The sequence below is a fragment of the Durio zibethinus genome, chromosome 8, assembly GCF_047325235.1.
Source record: "Durio zibethinus cultivar Kanyao isolate XHJ-2024 chromosome 8, ASM4732523v1, whole genome shotgun sequence".
Taxonomy (NCBI): Eukaryota; Viridiplantae; Streptophyta; class Magnoliopsida; order Malvales; family Malvaceae; genus Durio; species Durio zibethinus.
The window spans coordinates 26,321,054-26,336,308 of record NC_143169.1 but is presented as its reverse complement, the minus strand read 5'-3'; the positions used below and the strand labels follow the sequence as shown (position 1 = coordinate 26,336,308).

The 15,255-nt window shown below is 37.2% G+C and overlaps 4 protein-coding genes and 1 pseudogene across 12 annotated transcripts; 4 read left to right on the top strand and 1 right to left on the bottom strand.

Moving 5' to 3' along the window:
* Positions 1-110: 110 nt before the first annotated feature.
* LOC111278295 (uncharacterized) lies at positions 111-5,223 on the top strand. Of its 6 annotated transcripts, XR_016344188.1 has the most exons (15): positions 111-459; positions 954-1,108; positions 1,392-1,553; positions 1,839-1,969; positions 2,071-2,215; positions 2,332-2,600; positions 2,714-2,838; positions 2,933-2,976; positions 3,193-3,324; positions 3,467-3,544; positions 3,971-4,011; positions 4,142-4,224; positions 4,315-4,437; positions 4,704-4,764; positions 4,925-5,223. XR_016344188.1 is itself a non-coding variant. In XM_022864923.2 (14 exons), exons 1-14 carry the CDS (start codon positions 342-344, stop codon positions 5,111-5,113), a joined length of 1,797 nt encoding a protein of 598 aa, XP_022720658.2. In that variant the 5' UTR covers positions 111-341; the 3' UTR covers positions 5,114-5,223. The 6 variants fall into 6 exon arrangements, 5 of the variants coding, with proteins under 5 accessions (XP_022720658.2, XP_022720662.2, XP_089621163.1 ...); XM_022864923.2 differs by lacking the exon at positions 3,971-4,011 and having other exon boundaries at positions 2,071-2,197; XM_022864927.2 differs by lacking the exon at positions 3,971-4,011.
* LOC111278297 (uncharacterized protein At4g22160-like) lies at positions 5,125-5,850 on the bottom strand. The gene is made up of 2 exons (XM_022864931.2): positions 5,402-5,850; positions 5,125-5,317 (listed from the first exon to the last, which is right to left on the bottom strand). The coding sequence occupies exons 1-2, from the start codon at positions 5,848-5,850 to the stop codon at positions 5,269-5,271; spliced, it is 498 nt and encodes a 165-aa protein (XP_022720666.2). The 3' UTR covers positions 5,125-5,268.
* Positions 5,851-6,100: 250 nt separating this feature from the next.
* On the top strand, positions 6,101-9,170 carry LOC149517708 (plant UBX domain-containing protein 4-like). 2 transcript variants are annotated; one of them, XM_022864929.2, is made up of 5 exons: positions 6,101-6,398; positions 6,518-6,681; positions 7,803-8,088; positions 8,380-8,475; positions 8,660-9,170. In XM_022864929.2, exons 2-5 carry the CDS (start codon positions 6,533-6,535, stop codon positions 9,044-9,046), a joined length of 918 nt encoding a protein of 305 aa, XP_022720664.2. In that variant the 5' UTR covers positions 6,101-6,398; positions 6,518-6,532; the 3' UTR covers positions 9,047-9,170. The 2 variants fall into 2 exon arrangements, with proteins under 2 accessions (XP_022720664.2, XP_089621164.1); XM_089765038.1 differs by lacking the exons at positions 6,101-6,398; positions 6,518-6,681 and adding an exon at positions 6,989-7,114.
* A 900-nt stretch (positions 9,171-10,070) lies between these two features.
* Positions 10,071-11,516, top strand: LOC149517707 (uncharacterized; annotated as a pseudogene). The gene is made up of 3 exons (XR_016344189.1): positions 10,071-10,521; positions 10,654-10,906; positions 11,204-11,516. The product of XR_016344189.1 is annotated as an uncharacterized LOC149517707 (transcript).
* Positions 11,517-12,160: 644 nt separating this feature from the next.
* LOC111278292 (chromatin remodeling protein EBS-like) lies at positions 12,161-15,221 on the top strand. 2 transcript variants are annotated; one of them, XM_089765040.1, is made up of 6 exons: positions 12,161-12,312; positions 12,406-12,541; positions 12,893-13,235; positions 13,332-13,400; positions 13,495-13,630; positions 14,890-15,221. In XM_089765040.1, the coding sequence occupies exons 2-6, from the start codon at positions 12,442-12,444 to the stop codon at positions 14,914-14,916; spliced, it is 675 nt and encodes a 224-aa protein (XP_089621166.1). In that variant the 5' UTR covers positions 12,161-12,312; positions 12,406-12,441; the 3' UTR covers positions 14,917-15,221. The 2 variants fall into 2 exon arrangements, with proteins under 2 accessions (XP_089621166.1, XP_089621165.1); XM_089765039.1 differs by having other exon boundaries at positions 12,225-12,541.
* Positions 15,222-15,255: the final 34 nt, after the last annotated feature.

Here is a 15,255-nt window from a genome sequence, read left to right as displayed (position 1 = left end):
TATATAAATTTAACCTTATTTGAAAGAAGTATTTAATTTTTGGCCTTTAAAAAATATATTTATTTAATAAATATATCTATATATACTATAATATATACTTAATGTATTTTAAAGGAACAGCGGGTAGTCCAGAATTCTCAAAGCAGTGGAACGCTCTAGAAGAAGTTGCGAGTTTTCAGCGGGTCACCGACTTGGGCGGGCTCTTTGATACAAACAAAGAAAAGAAGGGATTCTTGGAGCTCATTCAAAATTCACTTTTTTATTTCTTATTGTTATTATCATTTGTTTTTACACAAGACAAGAGACTAAAGAGAGGCTGAGAGGGACGGTTACTTTTTTCCATGGCAGTTTTGGAGCGACTAGTAAGGACTGCCCGATCATGGCGCAGGATCGCCCCTCCCAAAACCCTAACCCCTTCACGTGCTCCCTTACGTGACCTCCCTCCTCCTCTATACCGCCGTAGGCTTCCTCCTCTGTCTCTTTATTTGTTTTTTTCTCTGTAATGCAATTTGAAAGAACATGTTCAGAACCGCCCAAAGTTACTGTTTGCAATTTAGTCAAATGGAGGTTGCTTCATAAAATTTGATTGTTATGTGATGATTAACATTGTTTTTAAAGTCTTATACGAAAGTCCAAACAACCAAGATTCTTGACGTTTTCAAATGGGGATTTTTTGTGTGAAAATGTATATAAAGTTAAAATGCTTTCGCTTAAATTGGTTATTTGGAGAAAGATTTTTTCTTCTTGCATATAATTAATGCTTTTTTTCTTTTCTTTTTTTTTTTGGTTAAATTGTATGCTCGTAGACTGGTGGTGGCTTAGGGTTTCTTATTGATGCATAGTTCAAGTTGCCTATAAACTTTGAACCAGGGGGAATAGGAAATAGAGTGCTTAACTGCTTATTTCATGTTGGGATGTAGTTTCAGTTTGTATTTTTTTCTTTTTGGGAGCAGGTTCTTCTCAAGGCTCAAATTGTAATATTGGATCAGATGTCAAGAAGCTAAGGTTGGTGGCTGCTGCTTCTGGGTCTTATTCTATACTTCCAGCTGTCTTAGCTGGTTTGCTAGGAGCGGGAGTGATAGAAACAGCTTATTCTGATGCTGATGAGGTTTGTGCAATTTATATTTCTGGGCACCAGATATTGATGTCCATTTCTTCCCCCCCCCCCCCCCCCTCCCTTATTATACCTATTTTTTGTATTATTATTCCTGAAATTATCACCCTAAACTTTGTTATGTCTTACTCAATATTAATTCTAACATGTCAAGCAACCTCCCCTCTCTCCATAAGGAAGGTGTTTGCTGGAATGTGTACCATAAGCTTATACTTGTTATGATGGTTTAGAGATGCATTATTTGAATTGATTTTATAGTGAAACTAGTTTATTGCAGGTTGCTTCCAAACCTCCTCTTCCATCGGAACCTCCTGCAAATCATGTCAACCTTGAGGAAACTGCCAAGAAAGAGAGGCAGCGAATTGAAGAGTTGCTTAAAGATAAAGGAATGAAAAATGGTTCTTATCCACGGTTTACTGTTGCTGTCAAGGGCCAAAAGGTTCCTTTTATTTTGTTTCAGTTTCTTTTTTTTTTTTTGTTTTTTTCTTGGCTACCCTAGCCTGAATTATGGGTTAGAAGGAGACGCTTATGGTGATAATACTATTATAAGGAACTATTTCTTTTTCGGATGATTTTTAGTGTTTTTTGTTATATTAAGTAGTTTCTTTTCTGAAAGCAAGTTTCAGTGCAAATTTTCATCTGTAAATTGGTAGTAGGTGTATAACTGGATTCATGCTATTTCTGCTGAGCTCAAGTATTTTTAATAGGAGTACACTTGTTATAGGTTATAATCAAGTTCCAGATTCATCCTACATGTGAAGTTGCACAATTGATTGCAAACCTTGTTTCAAATCTTGGACTGAAGGTTGAAGAGCATGGTGGTGGATCAGATGTGCTATTGCGTGCATGGGACAGGTTGTCAATTATGAATTTCTTTTTAAACCAGCAGCTGCACTTATTTTGACATTAAAATTATGTGAAGTTATTAAGTATCTCCAACCTTTTTGTTGTTGCAGTTCAGTAGCTTGGCAGCTGACGCTTAATCCATTTGAGAATCTGAAGGAAAGTGGAGTAAATGAAGGACATTCAGTAGATAGGAATAGAGATGGAGGGGATTTATGCATCCTCATTTTCCGGTCTCTCGTAAGCTCAGACAAAGCGGTTGGTCTTAATTTCTTACAGCTTCTGACAATAGTGTAGTATGAATGAGATTGCATTATTTTTTTAATTTATGTTTCACAAAGTAATTGTTTAATTAGCTGTACATATTATTATAGGAAATTGAGTTTATAAAGCAAGGCAGTTTGAATACCAAGGAGCTTGATGCCTTGATCTCTGCCTTACAACTAGCTGGTGGAAGGTTTGCACGAAGTAGCACTCTGGTAACAAAACCAAGGGAAAGTTCTCCACAGATGGGTGCACAAAAATCAATCGATAGCCTGAAGGCCATGGGGGTGAGAATTTATGGACTTGATGCACCACGTCAGAATAACTCATACAGTGAGATATCATGGGACAATATTGCTGGATATGATCAACAGAAACGGTATGTAAAAGACTCAATGACTATTGTATTCCTTGTTTTTCTATTTTCAGTCAAACATAGATTATGCAAAGATTGTGTTTCAGAGAAATATGTATAACTTCTTATTGCTTCAGAGAAATAGAAGATACAATTTTACTGGCTCTAAATAGCCCCCAAGTATATGATGATATTGCCCGTGGGACTCGTCGTAAATTTGAGTCAAATAGACCTAGAGCTGTACTCTTTGAAGGACCTCCGGGTTTGCTTTTCAACCCTGAAAGAAATATTGATTCATGATCTTGAAAATGCAGTTTTGAACTGATTCATTTATTTCTAAATCTTACATATTGCAGGTACAGGGAAGACATCTTGTGCTCGTGTTATTGCTAATCAGGCAGTAAGCAGCAAGTTTCTCATCTATAACATTGATGTCAACCAACACACACACACGCACACACACTCTCTCTTAATTAAAGTTTTAAAATTGTATTTGTTGCTTGGCATAAGACTTCGCTTTATTCTTTGTAGCATAATTCATAGTAATATGAAATTTTCTTTATGAGATTATTTTATTTAAATCTATAATGAACTGAAGCATGTGCATGCCTTGAAGGGTGTTCCATTGCTCTATGTGCCACTAGAGATTGTTTTGTCAAAGTACTATGGTGAAAGTGAACGCTTATTGGGGCAAGTGTTCTCTCTTGCCAATCAGCTCCCTGATGGTTCTATTATATTTTTAGATGAGGTAAATGAAGCAAGTAATGATTAAGCAACAATGCCTTCCTGTGTATTTATGAGCCACTGGTTTCCCTACTGTCATTTTTAGCATCATTCAATTTGCTTTTAAGTTGTGTATAAGATTCTTGATAAGACAGCCTCCATTACAGGTTGATGCTTTTGCCACTGCTCGTGATGGTGAAATTCATGAAGCTACACGTCGAATTTTGTCAGTGCTATTGCGACAGGTGAAAATGGATTTTCCAGTGGTTTTGGTTACTAATGAAAATCAACCTCTTAGCTAGCCGGTTAAAAACATCAACTTTTGGTTATTTTAGGTTTTAAGAGTTTTGTTTCTCATCATTTCCAGCATTTAATGTCCTTTACCCAAAAATATTGCAATTGCTGGTAGAGAATCGCCCTTTCAGTGCAGGAAATAGGCTGCTAATAAAACGAGCAACCTGGTCTATTTCCGCATAACAATTGTAGCCTGCTTGTTATTGCTTTTGTCTCTCTGTCAAACTGTTATGCTGTATGAATCAGTAAGCTGTCCCCATAATCTAAGAACTATGTTTAAAAGGCATAAAAATATGGTTGTGAAGAAGAAATCCTAATCTCATAGGATTGATTTTTTGCTGATCTGCTGTATATAAATTGCTAATTATCCTTCACAGAATGCAGTCCGAGAATCAACTTTTGCCTTTGTCTTACACAGGTTTTAAGCTTTAACTATTTTTAATGCAATCCACTATTTTGTATGAGAAACAATTAATCAAGTTTTCTGCTTGCCTACATAATGATGCTGTTATGGTGCCATTAATGAAAATATATTATTCTTTTTGCAGATTGATGGATTTGAACAGGACAAGAAAGTGGTTGTCATTGCTGCTACAAATAGAAAACAAGATCTTGATCCTGCATTGATTAGGTAAAAAGATGCAGTCTCTCATGCCATGTAGAGGCCAATTATATCTTGAGCTGATGAAATGTTTCTGAATCACACTTTTTGTGTTCTTAGTCGTTTTGATTCAATGATTGGCTTTGGCCTACCTGATGAGCAAAACCGTCGGGAAATAGCAGCTCAGTATGCTAAACACCTTACAGAATCAGAGTTAGTTGAACTTGCTCGAGTAACAGATGAGTAAGTCCAATTTTGTTATCTTAATTTCTTGAGTACATGGAATGTCCCAAATATGATCAAATATATGTATGGCAAGAGCCTTTTTGTTTCCTTATGTTTATTTTGCTTCACTTCTAAAATTCTCTAATAGAATTCAACCTTTTCTTTTTGTTGTAAAGCTCATCTAAGCAAACATAACTAATCTTCTGCCATTCATCCGCATCTTTTTTTTCTATTCCTATGATAAAATTTGGAACTTATCGAGCGTTGCCATTTGGAATATCCAGAATGTCTGGGAGGGACATCCGGGATGCATGCCAACAAGCAGAGCGGTCGTGGGCGTCAAAAGTATGACTTATCCTTCCCTCTAGTCCCAATATGTTATGATCTACACCATGTTGTGCTATTTACATTCATTCATGGCATTTGATCAAAGTTATTACATATGCTTTGATCTATTCCATGTTGTACTATTTACATTCATTCATTCATTCATGGCATTTGACAGCTAATTCGAGGACAAGCAACTAATAATGAAGAACAACAGTCTCTCCCACCTTTGGAAGAATACATCAAAAGCGCCATCAATCGAAGAAAGGCTCTACTTAGTGTTGCAGAGCAGAGAAACCAAAACCCTAATCAGCGTATGAAGAAACCTCATTTAGATTTGCTATCTACACAATCAACAAAGGTATAGTTGATCAAGTATATAGAAAGAGACAAATATGATAATTTTCCTTAGAATTTTCCTTTAATCAGAGTACATTACATGGATAGTGATACAACAAAAGCCACATTTGTTTTCTCCTTTGATAGATAGCCATAGATTATTCTATTAATTTTAGTGAAGCTTCAAACTATCAAGTTGCACTGCAGCAGACTCAGCAGCAAAGCTCCTTGCCTGCATTAGCCAATGAAAATTAATAAAGTGGATGATTACTGTTATTTAAAAAAAAAAAAAAACCGAGAGGGATAACCGTATTACCTAACAGAGGAGTCCCTTGGTTCGTCTTCTGCTGCACGCTTCCTCTTCCTATTCCCTCCATCTCCAGCAATAAATGAAGCGATCTGGGACTGAGTTCGCAACATCATCCGAGTCAACTCGGCCTCCGATTCCGCCCTCTGCTTCTCCGCCTCACATCGCGAAGCTTCTATTGCCTTGACCATCTCCATCCCGACCAGCTCCATCCTAAGCATCGAATCGGAGAAGACCCTGAGACTGGCCGATAGATCTGTCAAGGGTGTCGATTCACATTCTGAGTCACAGCTGTCGGAATCAAAACTAAGTGGATCGTTGGAATCTTCTTCATCTAGGTTTGGAGTTTGGGAGGGGCGTGCTGTAGATAAGAATCCAGCATCGCAGGTGTATTTTAGTCGACTCTCGTCTTTGCTAGCCGTCCGTTTCAGTACTGTTCGAGCACTCGGGTCTGCCATTAACGCTATCTCATGTTGGGTGCTTTGCACTCTCGACAAGATTAATAAAAAGAATCCAACGGCTGAGATAGTGGTTACTGATAGCTGGTTCGGTGAAAGAACACAAAAGTAGATTCCATGTCAGGGCCCAGAGTCGAGGTTCACGCGTGAATTAGATATCCACATCACCAAAATCGCTAAATCGCATCATCGATTATGGTTCATTGATATTGCTTAAAAGCGTAATTTAAAAAAAAAAGGATTGGAGCGTTGAGGGGAATCTGGACTCTAATGCGGTCGAAATGGGCCGATTGTTGTATTTTATGAACTGCCCATTTAAAAGCAAAGCCCATTTTGATTGCAAAGACAAGAACCCAGTAGTATCTGTTAAGAAAAGGGCGAAAGGCCCAAATTAGTTAAGACATGGGCTTTGGTGAAACGACAAAATCAGCCGACAATAGTGTTATAGTGTTATTATCATGTCTGTAAAAACAGTTGGAAAGCTGAAGGTGAAACCAAAGATCCAGTTTAAGTTGTTGACCGATGGAGAAAAAGAATAAATAGCGAACGTGAGTAAATTCCATTTCCATTTTCCAATCAATTATCTTTGCGTCCGCACGAGTCTAGCCAGAGAATTTCCTCCACCTTCTTTCTCACTCTCTCTTCGAACTTTTCTTCTTAAAAACAGTGTCAGACATAACCAATGGCCTCACGTGACAAGAAACCAGCGAAGCCCTCAAGCAGCCGAGCCGGTGGCATACGAACTCTCTCGGATCTGAACCGCCTGTCTGGACCCGATTCCGACAGCGATTCCGATAGCCCCCAGGAGTACTACACTGGTGGCGAGAAAAGGTCCTCCCTTTCTTTTTTTTCTTTTTTTTTTTTCTCTTCTTAATTTAATTGATGCCGATGTGATTTATTATTATTATTATTATTATTATTATTATTATTATTATTATTATTATCCAATTGTTTAATTGATTGTTGGGGAAATTTAAAGGTCGACGGAGGATGTAATTATTGCTGATTTGTTAAAGTTTTAAGCTTGATTAATTCGTATGGAGTTTGACTGTTTGAGGATGAATTTGAAGATTACAACAGAAAGGGGAGGTTTTCGCTGCTGTTTTGGAATTAAACCTTGGAACTATGCAGTGAGGATGTTGACTGGAATAAGAACCTAATTTTTAGATGAAAATTTGTGTAAGAACTTGCTGGGGGAGTTTTTCAGAGTAATTTAGATCTTCGTCATCTGCTTTGGGGAGACTTGATTGGGAGACTTTAAGATGTGAGTGGGATTGGAAAGTTAATCTTTGCAAAGTGTTAACATTGTTTTTCACATTGAAATATAGTTTTTTAGTGCCTAGGAAGCCTATGCCAGTATGATAATATGATAAGCAAAAACTGCTATAGCAATGAGGTGTTCAACAATTTCCATTCGAGCATGGTAGATTTTTCTTTGTTTTAGAAATTTTGGTGAATAATGTATAATTCTTGTGTCATTTGAATAAGTGGTGTTATCTTGTTTTTCGGCACACCGAAGCATATTATCTGTAGCTTTTTTCTTCCATAAAAATTCACTGCAAGCAATTTTTAAACTTGTTGATATAGTATTTCAATTTGGTATGCATGATCACAAGTAAAATTTGATTTTTAGACAATGTAGGTAAGGCTTCATTCAAAAGTTTGTGTTGTTTTCCTCACAATGTATTGGAATGTCCATGGTGCTGGATATTTGGATGTATTTCCAGTTTAAGTACTAGCTGTTATGTTTTGATCTACGCATCTGATGTGAGGTGTGGGAATAGGTTGATATATTAATTACACATTTGTCATTCTATCTATCATTTGAAGCCATTTCCTTTTCTATGTTAAGCTTTCTCAGTGAGTTCATCTAAAGAAAATACCAACCCTGCAATTCAATATATTATGAGGAAATGCTTAAGGATGATCAACTATAACTCTAATTTTTGCAGTGGCATGCTTGTTCAAGATCCTTCAAAGAATACTGATGTAGATGAGATTTTCAATCAAGCTAGGCAACTGGGAGCCGTAGAAGGGCCTCTCGAACATCTTCGTCCATCATCAAGCTCAACAAGTTTTACTGGAACCGGCAGATTGCTCTCAGGGGAAACTGTACCTTCTGCACCTCAGCAGCCTGAGGCTGTTATTCACAACATTGTTTTTTGGACGAATGGTTTCACAGTGAATGATGGCCCTCTGAGGAGGTTGGATGATCCTGAAAATGCACCTTTCTTAGAGGTAATGGAAATTAGGAATTAACACCTATGAAATAAATAGAATTAAAGAAGGGAAATAAAGTGGCAGGTGTATGGAGGTGGATGATTTCTGTTCATCTTTTGGAGTGAATACCAAGTTGTATGACTGCAATTACTAAGATTGGCTATCTGCGATCTAGTCTTTTCCATTTCATGTATCTTGCAAACAGGTGTTTCATTCTATATGTTTTCAATTTTTTATGACGGAATTAATCATTATGTTTCCAAATGGCCTTTCTTGTTGTATTACAAACTTGGTTGCATCTCAATACAGAGCATCAGAAAGTCTGAATGTCCTAAAGAGCTTGAGCCTGCTGATAGAAGGTCTTCTGTTCATGTCAATCTGATAAAGAGGGACGAGAAATGCCCTGTGAGTCTCTCTCTCTTGTTAGCATTATATTTGCCCATAAGATTGTAACTTGTAGAATTCAGAAAGTGATTGAAAGGGCCTTCTTCAAAAATGCATCTGTCTTCTTTTAACACAAATTCAAGACCAACTGGCTGATTCTTGAAATCCATTTGAGGATATCACACCTACGTTTGTCTTCTTGCAGGAACCGGAGAAGAAGTGCCAGGTAGCATTTCAGGGTGTAGGAAGAACTCTTGGTAGCAGCAGTACTTCGGCAGCACCTGAAACAACTATCAGTTCTACTCCTCTCAACACTGCTCCAAACCCTTCTCCGGGCCTGGTGGTTGTTGATGAAAGTTTACCATCAACCTCAATTCAGCTTAGGTTGGCTGATGGCACGCGCATGATAGCCCACTTCAATTTCCACCATACGGTTGATAGCGTCCGTTCCTTCATCAATGCATCTAGACCTGGGAGTGCAGCGAACTATCAATTGCAGATAATGGGATTCCCTCCTAAACTTCTTACTGATCCAACCCAAACCATAGAGCAGGCAGGCCTTGCCAATTCCGTGGTAATCCAAAAATTCTAGTTTAGGCTGCATGGAAAGTGTCAACAGCTACTTGTACCAAGTGAAAAATTTTCCATCAACTTGAACAATTATGAACCATTTACCATAAAAAGACAGCAGGTTTTGATGGCTGATTCTGGTTGAATGGGATTGAATTGGTTGATTCCCTTTTTCTTTCTTTCATTTTGTTTGAACCGAATAATCATCATAGCAACTGAACATTATTCGCTCAAAAGTAATGTGAGGGCAAAAAAAGAAAAAAAAAAGAAGGTTCAAAGTAACACCATCATCACTTTTTGAAGCAGTACTGAAAACTACAGAAGAAGAAGGCTGCATGATTAAAGTTCCTTTGGATTTTGCAAAGAAAAACCTTCCTAAACTAAATATTAGAAAGCTAAATAATTATTGGCACCAAGTAATGAAAGCCTTAATATATGCCTTAATACTGCATTTTTTATTCTATAACAATGAGAAAACATAACTATGTTTCTTGAAATTCAACCAATCTACTTTAAATTCCACATGACACATTTTATTTTTTATGAATTAAAAAATAATATCAAATTTTTTTAGTGAAAACAAGTAGTAAAATCATAAAGCAAAGTATAGGACCTGATCATAAAATTCCAATGCCATCTTTGTTTAATTTATAAATTAATGTTCCTATAAAAGAAAAAAAAAGGAAATTATTTCATTTCAAATCCCTTTGTATGTAATGGGTTTGTCTAATTTTGCCTAAATCAAAGCCCAGATTAATTGGATAGCCCAAATAAAAGCCCAGATCATGTCAATCGGGCATCCAACTTAAGCCCTAACACGAAATTCTTCTTGGCCCAAACACTTTGAAAATTTAATGTTCCACCTTTAATACGGCGGTCATTTCAGGTCTCGCAGCTCATTTAAGCCCACACTCTCTCTTCAGTTTTCACACTTCGCCTCCATTTTCTAAAACCGACGCCCTCAACCGGGACAATCCACGGCCAACGTTCTCCGGGCTCATTTCAGTGGCCAGATTTCTCCCACGTCCATCCTCATGGTACCTTCTCGTTTCAGCTCCCATTTGATTCGTATATTAGTTTAAGAATTTATTGATGTTTGTCTTAAGATAAGTAATGATATGGTTAGCAACTGAATTGACAGCTTCCACACCATTTAGGTTTCATTGTAGCTTCAGACGGTTTCAGGGAAACTGTTTATTTTTTATATTTCTTTTGCAATTTTTCTTATTCTAAGTTTCTTGTATATGGAATTTTTTTTTTTAAAACATTTTGTGCTCAAATGTTAGATGCAGAAGTTTGGAAGAGGCCAGTGGTGTTTTGTTGCTTAGATGAGGAGCATTGTTCTATTGAATTAATGTATTATTATTGTCCATTACTTTATGAGGACCTGGTGATTCCTGTAACAGATTTTCATAATGAAGAGATGTTTTTTATTTACCTATTAGAAAGGATATTATCCACTTTGTTGTAGGATAGCAGCTAGCAAAACGAAAACTGGTGCCATTTCATGCTTCTTTTTACTTTCTTAATTTCTTTCCTATGTTCCACTCAAATTGCATTAACAGTTCTTCTCACCCATGCAATCAATCTGCTAAGGATGAAGATTGGTGACAAATGAATGATCAACAGGGAACACATTCAACAAAAACTATTAGTGAGGCTAGTGGGAGTGGTAGGAAGACCTGGCAACAGAATGGTCTTGGTCGAGCAAGGCATGGAACACTACGTGGAGGTCCCTATGCATAAGACTAAAAATATTGTGAACTAAGTAAATTAAATGGAGGATACCAAGAAACTTCTGCTGGTGGATGGTGGCCCCATAAATGAAAAGTTGAAGCTAGCTACACAAAATCTACATTATGTCAATGTACTGCCATCAGTTGTAAGTTGCATTAATAGTAATAATACAATGTCTCCTTTGTTACCAAAATATAGTCAAACTACTGGCTTGCCTTTGTCATAAATGACATGGTGAAACACTGTATTATTAACTTTTTATTATCACTGTCATCATGATAGTCATAGATTTGGGTTTAAAATTATTTCAATGCTCTTGGTATTCATATGTTTGTCAGAGGGACCGCACCATCTTCTTTGATTGCTTTAATAAGTTATTTCCAAAGTTGGCTTGTACGTTTTTGTTCTTGATGCTGAGGCTTTGTTGTGTATGTTTTTGCAGGGCTTGAATGTCGATAGCATATTGCTGCAAGACACATTAGTGATGTCCAGTGATGCTGTTAACAGGATTGTTGAGCGAATGCATACTCCAATAAACCGCTGAATGAGATTTCTCTTGAGTTTTTCTTTGAGTTTTCTCTTGAAAAAGGATGCCTTTCATTTTGCTCAAAGCAGCTGAGAAAAAAAAAAAGAAAAGAGAGAGAATCCCAAACAATTTGCATGTTGCCTCATGATAAAATTTTCAAATGCATCGCTGGATGTATATTTCATTTGTATCAACATTCCACATTCGGCTATGATTTTTGCAGTTCAAATTTGGTGAGCCAGAGAACTGAGTTTGTTACTTTATTCTATTTATGGTAGTAATAGGTTTTTTTGCCCTTAAAACAAAAGATTTGCGGCATTGCATTCCTGACACACGAATTTTTATTCCACTAGAAAGATGGTACTGGTGACTCTGAATTGCTTGGACAAAGATTTCTTTATCGTACTAGCAATGCATAACCTATGCCAATGAAAGGTCAAAAATAGTTCTGGGGGTTTGGTCCTTGTGTTCAAATCATCATTATGTTCAAGCCCACTAGCCACTCTGAAGGGGTAACTTGATGTAGAATCATTCATGGCACCCGGTATACGAAACTTTGTACTTTTAACTTTTCTGCTTTCTAATACTATATTATATAAGCCGATTATGCACTTAGGCTTATAAATAAACTATGCTAAAATCTCACTCACACCATTTCTAAGCCTCTTTTTCTTTCCATGCCCATTGACTGAAGCAGTGAAATGTGACTGACTGTGACTGTGAGCATCCCAATTCCCAACAAGTGTGGGTCTCAACTCTTCTATTACGGGAAAAATGAAAAATGGGTTAAGAAATGGCCAATGCAAACGGATATGGCCCTATGGAGAACGTGGCATCATCTAATTAGCCAGACGGAAAAGACAAGAAAGAGATGAAAATCTAGCATGCTCTGAACGGGTTAAATAATTTACATTATTGTTATTAGTAGATGTTTTTTAATAAAAATAAAAATGAAATCACAGTCCAGAGAGTACTTTCTTGTCTGAGTTGTCGCTACTCTCTCTCTCCCATGACGGGATCTTAGGGTTTGTCTTTCTTTCTTCTTTCGTTCTCTTAATTCTTCAAAACTTAATATTTACACCATTTTGAGCTAAAAGATTTGAAATTTTCCTGTAAAGCACTGATCTTGACCGGAGCACAAAACCCTAGCTTCCATGGCAAAAACAAGACCTGGGCTCTCTCCTGCCAGGCCCAAACCAGGAAAGAAGGACCTCGACTCTTACACCATCAGAGGCACCAACAAAGTTGTCAGAGGTACAGTGTTTTACATTTATATACGCCTACGAACACGTATATGCCTTAAAAAGTTGTTGGTTTGCTGATGTCGAAATGTTTTCTGGGAATTTTCGAATCTTGGCATTTCGTGTTTATCAATAAGAAATTTTCAAATATGTCGAGTAGCAGTGGCATTTCGGGTTTTACTTGTTGATGGTTTTAATGGTGCGAAGGCATTCATGTTGAGAAATGTGAGTCTATTGGCAGAGTTAAGGTGGTGGCTTTGCAAATGGGGATTGCTAATCCATCTATCAAATGCATATAAGTGTAGATAGATATTAAGAAAATGTAGTTTGTGATGGCTAAGATGAAAGTTTGGTGTTTTTGCAGTTGGGGATTGTGTTCTAATGCGTCCTTCCGACACTGGTAAGCCCCCCTATGTGGCACGAATTGAGAAAATTGAAGCGGATAGCAGGAATAATGTGAAGGTTCGAGTGCGATGGTATTATCGTCCAGAGGAGTCACTTGGAGGAAGGAGGCAGTTCCATGGCGCAAAGGAGCTCTTTTTATCTGACCACTATGATGTGCAGAGTGCTCACACCATTGAGGGGAAGTGCATTGTTCATTCTTTCAAGAACTACACTAAGCTGGAGAATGTTGGGGCTGAGGATTACTATTGTAGATTTGAGTATAAAGCTGCTACTGGAGCCTTTACACCTGACCGAGTTGCAGTGTAAGTTCTATGATCTGTTGGTTTGTGAATATGATTTTTACTTGTTGGCAATATGGCATTGATTCTTTGGTGCCCCTGGGTTTTTCTGTTTTGAAGGTACTGCAAATGTGAGATGCCATACAACCCTGATGATCTCATGGTGCAATGTGAGGGCTGCAAGGACTGGTACGGTGTTCTATACTTACTTTTCTGATTTCGTGGTGCCAACACCCCAATAATTTTTAAGATTGCTGTAATGTTCTCCTTACCATTATTTTAGGTATCATCCTGCTTGTGTGGGCATGACAATTGAAGAAGCAAAAAAGTTGGTTCACTTTCTGTGTTCTGAATGTTCTGAGGATGGTGTCAAAAGATTACAGAATGGATTTCATGCATCACCAGTATCTGATGCAAAGGTAAGACATTTTTTGACCAATTTCTTATGATTCAAGGCCCGTTGTTTTTCACTTTATTCTTTAACCCATTTAGTTTTTGCTAATCCTCTGATACACAATTTGCCGGATCTCTTTTTGGTGTCCTCCGAGGAAGTTTAGAATGTAAGGGGAAATTAACAGGAATTCTTCTTGTGCAAATCATGCATCAAATCGCATGCAACACGAAAAGGGTATTGACATATTGTTGTTCCAATAACAATTAACAAATACTGGTTGCTGAGTCATAGAAATTGTTTTGAACAGTGATAAGAGTCCTTGATTTCTTTTAGAATGTGTGACTATAGTTGAAAATTTTACTTTGGTTTAAGTCTGACTCTATGTGCATGTTTGTTTCACTGAGCATATTGTATTCTTTAGTAGCTTGCAAGTTCTACTTTAGGTGCCATTATCCTTGTGTGCTTCCAAGTTATATTCTGGGCTACAGGGCTGTTCATAAAATAAAGCCAATGAATTGGAAAATGCTTTAACTAAAAATAATGGCATATATGGACTAAACTCATGAGAAATCCTCAAGTTAGTGTTGGTTATCTATGTTAGTACTACTGATTATAAATGGATAAACAAGTTCATTTAGTAGGGGAACATCGGGGATTATAATCAATGCACATGCTTTTCCGTTAATTGATGCTTTTTAACTGGGGAAGTCTTAGATGCAGGTTCTTATATTTCTGTCAAGTGCCATAGCTTTTTGGATATAATGTTAGAGGTCCTATCTGGCTGGTTATCAATTTCTGGTCATTGTTGATATAGATCTGGTTTGACTGCCTACAATATCTATTGATATATTATTGAATCATACCTACAAACGTGCCTGAATTTTTTTTAGGTTTTGTGTCTTTATCCAGCACAGTGTATTGTTATTATTTTCATTTCACTACATTTTAAGATTAGCATTGCCTTTTGCTGGCCAAGACTGTGATTGTTGTTACCTACATGTGCCCAAACATTTTACCTACTGCATTAGCTGGTGGTTTGTGATTTTGCCCATGCTTTCTTTTAGTTAGTGCTGATTGGGCTTGTAGAACATCATAGAGAAGTGTAGGCAGTCATCCCATGGTAGAGATGAGGTTTAGAGGGAATCTTTAGATGTAAAAATATCACTGCATATAGAGAAAAGTCCATTTATCTGAATTCTTTGCTTAGCAAACAATTATATTGTGTTTTGAGATATTGTGTTTTGAGGTTCTGCCTCTACTTCTCACTTTTGCATTCTTTTCCAGGTGGAGCCTAAACGACGGAAGAGATAAGTAAACCATGGGTAAATTTTGTTGCATGAGAGGAGAAGACTCTTTATGCATATTTAGCTTCTTGTTTGAGTTGTATAGTGCAGAGGTTGTGTGCTTTGCCCAAACCGGTGCTGTCAGTAACTCGTGTGTTAGACTCGGAGACATCTGTATCTGTGTTAGGTTTAGGGGATTAAGTCTGAGCAAGAGGATTGATCTGTAGTTCTCTGATGTTGTACCCATATTTGTGGTAGAAAAACTTTCAATTATCACCTTTCCAATCTTGCCATTTGTTCAATAACACATCTTATTGACTTCTTGATTATGCATTTCCATTCTCACCATAAGCCTGCCAAGTATCTT

Bases quoted from the DNA above. Each gene is read 5' to 3' on its own strand.
- LOC111278295 (XM_022864927.2), top strand. From the start codon at position 342: ATGGCAGTTTTGGAGCGACTAGTAAGGACTGCCCGATCATGGCGCAGG. The intron at 2,601-2,713 runs GTATGTAAAAGA...TTATTGCTTCAG, and splicing joins GGATATGATCAACAGAAACG to AGAAATAGAAGATACAATTT. The intron at 3,545-4,141 runs GTGAAAATGGAT...TTCTTTTTGCAG, and splicing joins TGTCAGTGCTATTGCGACAG to ATTGATGGATTTGAACAGGA.
- LOC111278297 (XM_022864931.2), bottom strand. From the start codon at position 5,850: ATGGCAGACCCGAGTGCTCGAACAGTACTGAAACGGACGGCTAGCAAA. The intron at 5,318-5,401 runs GTAATACGGTTA...TGGCTAATGCAG, and splicing joins CCAAGGGACTCCTCTGTTAG to GCAAGGAGCTTTGCTGCTGA.
- LOC149517708 (XM_022864929.2), top strand. From the start codon at position 6,533: ATGGCCTCACGTGACAAGAAACCAGCGAAGCCCTCAAGCAGCCGAGCC. The intron at 6,682-7,802 runs GTCCTCCCTTTC...TAATTTTTGCAG, and splicing joins TACACTGGTGGCGAGAAAAG to TGGCATGCTTGTTCAAGATC. The intron at 8,089-8,379 runs GTAATGGAAATT...ATCTCAATACAG, and splicing joins AAAATGCACCTTTCTTAGAG to AGCATCAGAAAGTCTGAATG.
- LOC111278292 (XM_089765040.1), top strand. From the start codon at position 12,442: ATGGCAAAAACAAGACCTGGGCTCTCTCCTGCCAGGCCCAAACCAGGA. The intron at 12,542-12,892 runs GTACAGTGTTTT...GTGTTTTTGCAG, and splicing joins CACCAACAAAGTTGTCAGAG to TTGGGGATTGTGTTCTAATG. The intron at 13,236-13,331 runs GTAAGTTCTATG...TCTGTTTTGAAG, and splicing joins ACACCTGACCGAGTTGCAGT to GTACTGCAAATGTGAGATGC.